Raw genomic sequence first — 13,200 nt, 5'->3', positions numbered from 1 at the left:
GGTGCATAGGAATGTCAATCGTCGATTAGCTCCACCCCTCCCGGTCAGGTAGCCCGGAAGATGGCGGCGGCTGCGGGGGCCGGTTGGGTTCTGTGAGGGGAAGGGGGATTGCGGGGTCCGATGCCGGAGACCGCCGGGCCGTGGCGGAGGGGGGAAGCGGCCGCTGGGGGCGCTCGCCAGAGACCCTGAGAGCCAAGTCCCCGTGTCCGGCGTTGAACGTTGGGGCCTGGAGCGGGCGAGATGCGGTGGCGGCTCTGGGGGCGCTGCGGGGGGAGCGGGCAGCGGCGGGGGTCGCTCCTGCCCCTCGGACCCGGGCTCGGACTCAGGCTTTTGTTCCTCTTGCTGCTGCTGCTGGGAGGTGGCGAGGCGGCTCCACTTCCGCAAACAGGTGCAGGTGAGAAAGGGGTCGGAAGCGCCTCGCGTAAGGGGGTCGGGGGCCAGGGGAGCAGGGCGCGGTGGGATGAGGGGCGAGACCGGCGGGGGAGGGGGGGAGACCTACTGTGCGGGGGGGTTGGTGTGCGAGGAGAGACCTGCTGCGCGCGGGGGCTGGGGTGGTGGGAAGCAGAGACCTGCTCTGTGTGTGTGTGTGGGGGGGGAGGTGTTACGAGGGGGGAGAGACTTGGTCTGCAAGGGGGTTATAGGGGTTACGGGGAGGCGGAGAGACCTGCTGCGCGCGGGGGCTGGGGGGACTGTGGGGGAGGAGAGACCTGTTGTGTGATGGGGTTACCGGAGCGGGGAGGAGAGAGACTTGCTGTGTGAGGGGGCTGTGGTGTGTAGTGGTTCGAGGGGGCTGGCTGGGAGGGATGAGGCAGATCTGGAGGGGAGTAAGCTGGGAGGAGCAGTGAGTGGGGGTGAGACACACACCGTGGTCCTTGCTGAGGGTATTCATTGTGATTTGGGGTTGGACAGTAAGGCTGCAGTCTTGGGGGCTAGGTGATCCATGGTGGAGGTGGGAAAGCAGGATCAAGTGTATCCAGTAAATTCTCCCAATATAATTTTGGTAACATTTGTGCTATTTGGAGTCAGGGAGGAGCTGCTCTCCTTCCTTGTTCCACCTACAGGGTGTCACATTTAGCTAGGTATGTTGTTATGGTATGTGTTAAGGGTTTTATCTTCTCTGAAGCATCAGGTACTGGCTATTGACTGAGTCAGAATCCTAGATTAGATGGTCCAGTGTTCTGGTCCAGTTGGGCAAATCCTGTGCTTGTATTATTATTGAACGTTGTCTTACTTTATTTATCTAAGTCTCTGGAGCTGTTGAATTTTGTGGCTTATTCCATCTATTTCCACAGTTTTAAGTTCTTTGTGTGGCTTCTACCCCTGTGGCCCACAGCTATGAGACCTTTGCATGATTCTCTCTTTTTCTAATTTTGGGAATGAATCACTGAGACTAACATGCAGAGGGTGGAGGCGCCCTTATACAGATTTTGCCTACCCTGTTTCTGGCCAGATTAGTGTAATTTTTTACTTGCTGCTTGTAGTTTACCTTTGCCTGTCACTTTTGTTTGCTGGCTCTCAGCCTCCATTGGGTTTTCCTTCTATTTTTCTGTACACCAATTAAAAATATGGATTTGGAAAAAAACTTCTTTGTGTTGGTAGTATAATTTGGGTTTTAACATCTTGCTAGTGGTGATGGGAATGATGTAGTTTGTTTATATTATATTATATTATATATTATATTATATTATATTATGGGCTAGAAGCCCTAACTGAGCCCGGGACCCCATTATGCTTCTGTACGGTGCCTAGCACAGTAAAAATGGTCCCTGCCCCAAAGAGCTTTCAGTTGAAATAGACAATATGGTCAAAAGATGGGAGAAAGGAGTACAGCATGCAAGCAGAGATTGGGATCTGATGAACAGAGATTAAATGATTTGTCCAAGGTGCCACAAGAAGTCTGTAGCAAAGCTGGGGATTGAACTCAGTTCTCCTCTATTTTAGGCCAGAGCCATAACCACAAAACCACCCTTTCTCCTGAATTTTCATCTGAGTAAGCAATTCTAAATTGTTTATAACCATTTTTTTAGTTCTCCTCTTCAAATATTCATCTTTACATAGAAATTGGTAAATCAAATGTATATGCTTGTTAAGAATGGAATGGCAGTTTTCACACCTGTGAATTTTTTGAAGATTATCCAAATAAGATACATTCGTCAACAGGCTGTATGACTTCTACATGGCAAATTCAGTTTTGTGATTTTTCCTTCCTTAACTGGAATGCAGGGTTTGTTTTTCTAGAGTGATCTCAAAAGCAGAGGACTTTTCCTGATTACATTGGACTCATTCTCAAAGTATCTCTGCTTTGTTTTTTTGTTTAAGTTCCTCTTTACTATCAGTATTATGCAGTATATCTTACAAAGCTCGAGACTGAAAACATTAGTTTTTAGTGTTAATAACAAGCTTCATCCTCAGTCTGGAAGATTGGGACCAAAACTGAATAGATGCTATATGAGATATAGTAATAAAGATGTATTAATAATAACCTAAATATGATGTGCCATGTGCAGTGCAGGTAAAGAGATACTAATGTATAGAGCCCTTTGCTTGAGAAAAGAAGTTATTACTGAATGGAGTATTGTAACTCTGCATGAATTCAGTGTTAGACCAAAAGGTGTTGAATACTTACTAGACCAGTTGAACTCAACCTTTTTCGTACTGGGAATGCCAGGTGTCAGTAGGTCACAACCACCACTTCCCATTTTGTGACCCCCAAGTTGAGTGTTCATGTTCTGTCTCTAGAGGTAAGCATTCAAAGCAAGCCAGTGCTGATCAGTGTAGTATTCTGCAAGAGTAGAGGAATGTTCAACATGGAAAATTCTTGGCTCTTCTCTGAGCTTAACCAAATGATTGATTTTTTGCCATGAGAAAGTCAGTGAACTTTGGTGTGGAAAGGGGAGCTGCTGATGTTGCCATTTCTTTGCATAAAATAGTGGAGGTGTGCATTGGGCTTAACTCTTAATAAAGGTCAAAACTGTTAGTCTCATAGTACCTTTGTCAGTTCCACTGGCATCCTCTTTACTTCCAAAGCTTCTCAGTGTATTCACTGAACAAAGTGTTCAAATGGTTTGGTGAGTAAGAGACTGGCTTCTAGTCCCAAGGCTTCTATGAGAGTTCCTGTCATAGCTCAGGCACCGTCAGTACAGCAATACCAATCCAGCAGCAAGAGCCAATTGTTAGAAAGCTTCTCTTTTTTTTTCCTCCTGTAGCATAACCTGTCAGTGGACCAAAAAAACTGGCAGTCCTCATGTATGAGCCCTTTTCACTTGCACCGAACAAATGCTAAAAGTTGGGTAGAAGACCCATCTGTATTTTGATCCTGTTGTATTGAGAAGCTCTGTTCCCAAACATCTGCAGCCATGTCACAAATTCATCAGGTGACTGCATCATGAAGAGAAAGTGTTTTGACTGACTGACAGCAGTAGATTCCAAGACAACATTTAATGACATTTGAAACACAGTCTGCAGTGTTTCCCATGTTATGAAGATAGCAGCTTTCATTATTTGCAATGACAAAGTATGATGCTCAGGGGGCAGTCATGCTTACAAAATTGCTGCTGTTAAGTCATATAGGTTTGTAAATCTGTAACTTTTGCTTGAATAATTCAGTTGGTTTCTTTCATAAAGATGGATGATTGGTCTCCAAAGAGCTCAGTTGTCCCTCTTTTTAACCTCTGTATGCATGCCTCAGAATCCTTTGCCGGCTATTGTGACTGCTCCTTTGAAGAATTTTGGTAGCTAACAAGCATTCTGGGGTGTGTGTGTGCATGCGTGCGCTGAGCCCATGAGAGGTAAGTGAGGAAGGGGTGGGAAAAACTGCTCTGTTGCCAGACTCTCTTGAACAGTGTAGGGAACAGGCACTGTAATCAAGTTAACTTCCCTTTGAAGCTGAAGAGAAGTTGCAGATCCAAGCAAGACAGATAGACAAAAAGATTACATTGGACACGTGGCTAGAAAAAGTTGAATTCCATATTAAAAAAATGCTCCATTTTGTGGCATCATGGAAACATGCTAGATTCCATGACCACAGAACTGTAGAGTCGCCATGGCCTTGATTGAGATGAATGAGGCAGTTCATACCTCTTGGAGTTATTGTTTTTCAGGCTGTTTGGAGACTCAGACAGCCATTCCTGCATCAATTTACACTTGGCTCAGATTTTTGAGGTTATCTTCCCAGCCATAAGGGTTAAAAATACACTTTTTTTTAAACAAACCAACCAACAAAAAATGGGGAGGAAAGGGAGAAAAAAGAAGGATGGTTGTGATCCCCTGGTGATTGCAGCCCAGAGATTGAGAGCCACTGTGGTACACACAAGAAAAAGTTACATGGGAAGGGAAAGAGTGGCTGAAGAAAGCACCAGCTAAAAGTAGATTGACCAAGATCAACTTAGTTGATGCTGTGAATGTAAAAACTAAGGTAAAAATCTGGATGGTAATATGTATAATAATTGAGAGCTGGAGTGAAGGCTTAATCTTGGGTCAGGGAAAAGTAGATCTCTGATGCTTACGGATTTATCCAGTATCCCTTCAGCATAGAGAAGTCCATAGAATGAAGCATAATTGTTAGCTATACTTGGAGCATCAGTGGTTTTAAACCTGAACGCCTTAGGATGAGAGGCCTGTCTTGTAAAGGTTTTATATTTTGTGTGGCACAGAGCTAAAGGGGTTGGGGGAGAATACACTTCTGTAAAGATCTGTGTTTGCAAACAAATCTACTGCACCACCATCTGACACTTCTGCGTTAGCACCTGCTTGACTTAAGTCCAAAGTCAGACCCCTTTCCAATGTTGCCAGCTTCTACCCTCATATCTGACCTTATACTCTTAAAACTTGACTCAATCCCCTCCCCCAAAAATGAAAATAATTGAAATTAACAGGATTATGTACCTCCCATCAAACAAAATGTCTGTCGTGATTATAATGCCAGAGTCCCTGTCAAGGAATGAAAAGAAGGAACAGCAGTTCCAAAAATTAATTCTTCTCTGCTGTAAAACTTGAATAGGTGGTAGAATTTTTTCTGAGAGTGGGTGTGTCTGACTTTATATGTATGAAGAGTTATTTTGAAAATGCTAAATAAAAGAAATGTTTTGCATTTAATTCCATATGCTGTGAAGTTGACTGTCATGTTGCTTTTGCAGGAATAGGTTCCATTGTCTGGATCTGGCTCCCATGAAACTTCTGTTGGTGCTTACGAGTCCGTCTCAGTTGCCAGGTTTGCAGTTCCAGTGGAATGTAGCTGTTAAGGGTGGTCATGGTCAATAACTGGGAGATGATCTGTTATCTAGCTTAGGCCACTTTTGGAGAGGGTTTTGAATATTAGGGTGGACACATGGAAATAGATTGCATATTCAATGGAGAGTCAATGTTAAGAGCAGAGCATTGGGTGTGGTGTGTTCGTAACCACCTACATGGGACTGTTGCATTTTGTACTAGTTGGAGCTCTTTCAGGGTGTGGCTTCATTTCTAGTTAGAACTTGCAGTAATCTAGTTTGGTGATCACTGTGGCCAGATGTATGCCTCATAGGGTGAGGTATAATCTTCTAGACATCTGCAAGTGGAAGTGAGACTCTCTCTCAGTCATGGGCAGTTAGGAAGTTGAGAAGGATCATGGGGACAACTTTACAATCAGTTGACTGGTGCCCTTGATAATAATATATGTTATGGAGGAGGCAAGTCCTTAAAAGCATTTCCTTCTTAGAACTAGTGTCAGCTATGTCTTGGTTCATCTTAAGCTAGCTGCTTTTGAAGTAGGTGCTATTCAAAGGTCTTGGAAGAGCTGGGAGCCGATGGTGTTGAAATCTGCCCTTAAGAGATGTGAACTGTGTATTGGTAGAATTTCAACTTGTGTTGTCTACCCAGCTTTCTTGTAGTTGAGGAATTCTAGTTGAATCTCTTTTCTACCTCTGATGGTTGTCACTGTTATATCTAATTTAAATGGTGAAGCACTTGGAGTTAATTTCTGAGAGTCACATGCCAAATCTACCCCACTATACAAGTAACAAAATAGGATATTTAGTAATATTCAGCTAGGTGCTATAGAATTTGTATATTCTTGGAACTAAGCTGTTTAGGTGGTTAAACAGGCTTTTTGTAGCCTTTGCAGGGAAAACGAAAGAATTAGAGCCACCACTATCAAATTAGATAAGATTATACATCCTGTCATATTATGTGCTAACACATGCTTCTGTTCTTGAATGTCTTAGGGTTCACTCAACTAGGGAGGTGGTAATTTCAAGGGCATGTGTCTGCAAAATGTACTTAATCTGTGAACTGTGTGTGAAGTTTAATTCACAGCTTTATGGATCACTATTCTCATAACAACGTAGCAACAGCAGATGCTGGTTTCCAGAGGCCAGTGTTTCAATCCTTGCTCAACTGCAGCAGGATCCACATGGCCAATTAGTGAATGACAGGCGAGGGTGCTGTAGATATACACTCTGGTTTGCTGTGCAGTAAATTGTGATATAGTCAAGCCCTTTAACATCTGAGTTTCCTTTGAACTGTGGCAGATTTAAAAAGCCTGTGTGAGAGGTTCAGGTGTAACCTAATAAAAACCCCTGTATGCTGTTATATCTTTCTGCTGTTTTATGGGCACATTGAAATGAGTGAACATGTTTAGTCTCCACTTGAAATAGTTTCAGTGGTCTGAAATACATTATTTTTTCAAAATACTAACATTGTTACCACATCAGCAGAAGTCAGATAAATTGATAGTGTATTTTCTTACTGAGTACCAGTTGCTAATAGATGTTTGCAGTACAATACAAGACAAACAAGAGCTACCTGAAGCTGTATGAAGAGCGTGTTTTAATTTTCTTTACTTCCTTTTAAAAGAGATTGAACTTCAGGTTACATTCCTTCACCAGTTCCCATTAACCTGTGCTTGTTGCTTGATTGCAGTGTCTCAGAAGATGATGAATGGTGCTTTCTGAGTAGCAGACCCTAGTGTAAAACATATAAATGCTGTAATTTTAAGGACTGTTTGATTTTATTATGCAATGATATATTTTATTGTACCACTGCAGAAAAGGCAAAAAGCTGTTAAAGGCATTAACCTGAAAAAATTATTTTTGACTCAGAGTTGCTCCAGGAGAGAAAATGCAGGATGACAGGAATGGGGCGAGCAATGGAATGCGCTCCAGAGTCTGTCATTCTGAATCTAGGAAAGGCCACTGGTGGTACTGTTTTATTTTAACCTACAAATCGGGCCTTATCAAGAATATGTATTGTGACATAGTTTTAAACAGGCTAACTGGTTTAAGGTCCTAGCCTGTCATCTATATGCATTCAAAACTCATGGACTTAAGTAAGAAAATACTAGGAATGGCACCATCATGTTTCCATGTCTATGCATGCTATGGCCCTGTAGATGTTTAGGTAGCTCTTAAAATGTATTTTGTAGATTTTGTAGAGCCAATAAAGGTCTGATATGGTCCTTCTCCTGAACTGCTAACAATCTAAGAATCAAAGACTTGTGAAGAAGTCAGGTAGAATTTCCAGAATATTTCTCCATTTGAAAACAATTGCTAACATGGAAGAAAAGTCGAAGCCACTGTAGTTTCTCACCAGTATGTCTCCTGTTTGGATTTACACTTTACCCCAGAGCCATTGACATTTGCAAAACCATATAATCAATTTTACAGATACACATGAGATTGCACACTTCAAACATGTGCTCTCAGTAATACCTTGGTAAGACAGGCCCTCAAATAATACATTGTCCAGAAAGAGAGAGGCCTGATACTTATAAGTATGAAGCAATGAACTGGAAAACCAGAGAATGGCCATAGAACTACCAGGGACACCTAACTAGCATAAATATTTCAGAATAATAGAGACTACTCTGGGTCTGACTCAATATCAAAAAAAAAAAAAAAAAAAAAGCTGTTGTCCACTATCACATTAGTATTGTGATGTTAACTCTCAGTAGTAATATTGCTCACTCCCTTCATGATCCCCCCCCCCCAATTCACCTTGCTTATGGATTCTATTTGTGTTCTCCGTTGGGCCCCCCCAAGCTCCCGTTGTCCTAGTTTAATGCTAAATGTGTAGATGCATATGTGAAATAAGTGTTCCCTTCAGGTTTTTACCTTGCTCAGTGCATGTTCAGTTGATACTCTTATATTATATGACAACTTCAGGTGTAGTAGCTCCATAGTTTTGCATGGAGTGCCAGGGAACTCTGGACAGTTTTGACAGCATCAGCTAGAGCGCTACCATAATAGTGCTGTGCTGGAAGTAGATACAGCTACAAGCATAGAACCACCAGGTAAGTAGCTACTCCCAAAAGAGGGATATTAAGTCATGCAATGGGACTGCAACATAGCAAATACTAGGAAACTGCTGAAAACTTAAAATCAGATACTGCTATGAAGCCCATCCCATTTCCTAACAATTCTTTAATTCTATACCGGGGTAGGCAACCTATGGCACGTGTGCCAAAGGTGACACGTAAGCTGATTTTCAGTGGCACTCACACTGCCCAGGTCCTGGCCACCGGTCCGGGGGGCTCTGCATTTTAATTTAATTTTAAATGAAGCTTCTTAAACGTTTTAAAAACCTTATTAACTTTACAAACAACAATAGTTTAGTTATATATTATAGACTTATAGAAAGAGACCTTCTCAAAACGGTAAAATGTATTACGGCAAGCAAAACCTTAAATTAGAGTGAATAAATGAAGACTCGGCACACCACTTCTGAAAGGTTGCTGACCCCTGTTCTATATAGACACCGATAAAATCATCACCGTATTATCTGAGTGCCTTCCAGTGGTCCATTAAGTGACATGACTGACATCTGTCATGTGTGCCTTGTTCTTTCTCTTATCTTCGCCGCAATTGGAGAATTATTCAGTGTAGTGTTTTCTTTTGGTAGGGTTTTGTTGTTGTTCTTGGTCTGTTATAATTACTGTTTGTTAGAGTAAGCAGTGTTGAGCGTGCTTAGAAGACACTTGCATTGCTGTTGAAAGCCAATACTTGATATGCTGTAAAGAGAATACACTTTTGTGTGCGTAGGTGCTAAAATTGACAGATTATCTCATGCATGGAGTAGTTCATTTACTGACTACAAGACAAATATAAGGAGAGCTGGGGACCTAAGCCCATATAAATCATTTTTGAAAGGCACTGTGCACCAAAGTAACTTTCCATGCATTGAGAGTACTAAAACACAGATTGAGGCTTAGAAGAAAATAGTTTAAGTGAAGCATATGTATTTCACCTTTATGCATATTTTACACTCCAAATTATTTAATGTTGGGAATTACAGAGCTCTTCCTTCCCCCTCTCTCTGGAATTTCTGTGCTCAGCTCTCTATTCTGAGGTTGTCATCTACCACTTTTTTTCCTTCACTAGCTTCCCCAATTGATTGCTGTGGCTTCACATTCTTCCTGTGGCTTGGAAAGTATAAGTATAAGTAGTCTCTCTTTTAAGGCTGTTGTTTTGATGCTCCTTCCTAAACCAAGCAACAGAAGCAAAATGTTCAAATTCTCTATATTTATCCCAATGCATTTTCAAGGGATTATGTAAAGAGGAGACCGATATTGCCAAAGGGCTTTTGAAAAAATCTGATTTGTATATAAACATTTTTTCAAGCTTTTAGACTCAAATGCTGTTAAGATTTTCTTCTGAAAGCTACTTTGCACATTTTAAAGCCGGCATTCATAGTCTTAATGAGCCACTTTTTAATGTAAGTTGCATGGACAATGAACTTAGTATGTTAATTCAGTAGTAAACAAAGCTCATAAACATGACTTCCTTCACTCCCTGTATCCAATTCTAAAATGTGGTAAGCACAACAATAAAAGAGTAGACAGAACGTTTGGATTCACAGACATGAAGAATTAAGTTATGAGGATTTGGAAACAAGTAGCTCAGAAAACTTTATAAGTGGGTATACAGGTTTTAGCAGTTCTAGCCACCTATAACTTTTACTAATCCTGTTTCCATTGTTAAAGGGGTACTATATCCTGAGTATACTTCTTTTGCTATTAACTGCAAACTGATTGTTCAATAGACATCTATGTTTTCATTATGCACTTTCATCAGACGAATATATTTTGGTATAATCCAAGGAAAATCTATTCTAAATGTGTAAATTTTCAAATATCCCAATATCTGATGCAGTCTGAGATTGTTTCATGCCATTATTTTATTTTTCAGTGTCATAGGCCTGGTCTACACTGGGTGTGGGGGGGTGTCGATGTAAGATACGCAACTTCAGCTACAGGAATAACGTAGCTGAAGTCGACGTATCTTATTCCAACTTACCTCCCGTCCTCACGGCGCGGGATCGATGGCCGCAGCTCCCCCGTCGACTCCGCTACCGCCGCTCGCTCTGGAGGAGTTCCGGAGTCGATGGGGAGCGCGTTCGGGGATCGATATATCGATCCCCGATAAATCGATTGCTACCCGCCGATACGGCGGGTAGTCTTGTTGTAGCCATAGATGGAACCGCTGTGTTTCGTGACTTAGTACATGTCTGTCTTTAGAAGTAAATAGGAAATTCCAAAAGTCTAGGTTTGTCTCTCTTCTCCCCTCTCCCGCATTCTGTGACAGGACAGACCGTATGGTGATAGCCAGTTTGTAGTGTTGCAAGTAGTTTCCCTATGTGGTGAAAGGAGATGGTAACATTTCACATGGAAACACATTTTGGACTGTACAACCAGCCTACCTATTGAAGAAAAACCTTTCAAAGATTTGCTTGAAATAGCTGAGTGTTGCTTCCTTCACAAGGAGCATTTTAGTTGCAGTCAATCTCCAGTAAAAATCAACCTAGATTATACAGTATTGCCAAATCAAATTTTTCTGAATAGACATGTCTTTCCTAATGGTCCTACATTTTATGATTTGGTTTAAATTAGAAGGTCAAAGTAAATTTCTTCAGCTCTCCAACTAAGGTTATCTCAAATTGATTGCAGCACCTGAGAAACCACAGTAATCTTACTACTTATATCTCAGATTCAACAGAATATGAAGTAAACAATTTTCCGTGCTCTACCTAAGGTTACTGATGACAGAGTACTGGCTAACTGATTTTACAAATGAGCTGTTGAGTAACAGCCTCACCTTTTCTCTAATTATATTAACAGTACTTGTCTAACACAGATTAAAGTCTGCTTCTTAACAGTCCAGTTTGATTGCTTGAGAAATAATTTTTCAAAATTAGCAAGAGCAAAAATTCCAAACTTCATGAAAAGAATGTGTCTGATCTCCAAGAGTAAATGAATTTAATTTGTGTGTTTAGTGAATAACTGAAAAATAAAGTAGGAGTAGTAGTTTTAAATCAGCTAAATTTCTCAATTTCTTTCCACATTTAACAACTCTTTTGGAGGACTACTTTTCTTATTTATGTTTCAGATAGGCTGTTTTCCTTGATTAAAGTACTGAGATACTGTTTTTGTACCTCATTCAATATAGCTAGAATAATGTTTTCAAAATTTAACATGTTAGTTTGAACTAGGATTCATATTCTTTAAAATGTAATGAGTTATTGTTATGTGGCCTGTTTAAAAACTTCCCTCAGTTAATTTTCCTAAGGACAGAGATTTTTTTCCTTTAAAAACTTAGAATTTCTCAGCCTCATGTTAAGATACAGATGAGGATTTTAGAGTTGTCTTTTGTCTAAGGCAGTTTTGCATTAGAGAACTCCTTTTTCATGGAATTTAATATCACATGACTCTGGTGAACACCCCACCTGTATTATACAAAAAAATTTCCTGCTAAATTATAAACACTGTTTTTTTAAAAATGCCACTACAAGTAGGGTATCTTACTGGAATTTTATAGAACTGCTTTAGGCAAAAAAACAAAGTATTAAGGACCTGAGCAGGTATGTAACTTTACTCAAACAAATAGTCCCATTGAGGGCAGGGGATTTCTCATGTACTTAAAATTAAGCATGTGTATGAGTGTTTGTACAGCAAGGACTAAAATTTTATTTTCATTAAGAATGTCTTATTGGCTGGCATCAAACCTGTCACTTCAAAACAATATTGCATTTGTGTTAACAGTGCAAAGTTTTATTTAGATTTTTAGTATATTAAAAAAGTTCACAATAACTTTGTTATGCAGACAGGCCAAAATTGTACTAAAGGGTGGAATTTTTAAAAGCACCTATGTGATTTAGGTACAAGTCCCATTGAGTTTAGACTGCAAACCCTGACAGAATATAGCCTGGTCAAAGCGTTTCTTTCTTGACTTGTGGAAGTTGAATTCGTTTGGGGGAAGTGGTGTTTGCAAATAAAGCATGGACTATTTGCTTAACTATCTTGTGTTTGGGTTTGTGGTGTTTCAATGGTAAGCGTGTTAATGAGACCTGGGTTTGTCCTTTTCAGCAGATGAACATTTTAAGTGTGGAACCTCTTAGTAGTTTTTAAAAAAAAAGTCTCTGTAAAATCTGAAATTCTACTATTAAGAAACTAAAGAAACAAGTACAGAGTACATTTTTTTAAAACCTTGTTTTAGCATTAACTTTCTCTCCTTGTAAAACTATTGCCTTAGACAACAGTTGTTGACCTCAGTCACAGAAAAATATGTACTAATTAATTTTTATAAACTGTACATATTTTTGAAATAGGCTTCTCATAAATCAAAATGTCATGATTGTAATATTTGATGTCTTTTGATCAGATAGTAGGAATAAATAAAGAAATAAACTTATTACCATTAGAAAGGGTGGGATTCCAGGCCAGTCACAAGAGATAGAAACTTAAAACTGTCACTGGTTTTTGACTGAATATAGAGGATCTGATTCATTCATATGCATAATGCTGTTCTGGTGATTCAAAGAAGAGTGCCTGTTACACCGGCGCTACATCTACTTTTCGTTGCCAGAGCTGTGAAGAGCACCCTGATTGTGCTGGTAAATATAGCCCACAAAGTGTAATTTTCAGTCAGTGCTTTTGCCTGAAACACAGCTAGGTAGGAAAGAAGGAAAGTTTTGTGCAACTTCTTTTTATTAAAAGGCAGTTACTTCTAAGCGTCAAGTCGCTTTCAACCATCCTAGAGGAAATGGATTTGTGGGGAGAGAGGTCTAAGGTACACAGTAACCTACAAACAAGTATACTGATTCATCAAAGTCATTGTCAAAATTTCTTGTTTTAAACATCTGTAAACTTTACATTTTCAGTGTTATAGGTACTGTTGCTTTCAGAATTCAGAAAATTTGGTTTATGGTTGTGTGTGTGTGTAACGTCATATA

General features: G+C 40.2%; 1 protein-coding gene across 1 annotated transcript in view; it reads left to right on the top strand.

The window, feature by feature from the left end:
- The first annotated feature begins 240 nt into the window (after nt 1-240).
- LMTK2 (lemur tyrosine kinase 2) overlaps nt 241-13,200 on the top strand; it is a 75,448-nt gene continuing 62,488 nt past the window's right edge. The window contains exon 1 of the mRNA XM_024208440.2: nt 241-394. Coding sequence (XP_024064208.1) covers nt 241-394 — 154 coding nt within the window. The remainder of the gene's footprint in view (nt 395-13,200) is intronic.

This window comes from Terrapene carolina, unplaced genomic scaffold, assembly GCF_002925995.2.
Source record: "Terrapene carolina triunguis isolate 2854851 unplaced genomic scaffold, T_m_triunguis-2.0 Scaffold93, whole genome shotgun sequence".
NCBI lineage: Eukaryota > Metazoa > Chordata > Testudines > Emydidae > Terrapene > Terrapene triunguis.
The sequence above is the reverse complement of the archived record's forward strand: the minus strand, read 5'-3'. Positions and strand labels throughout refer to the sequence as shown.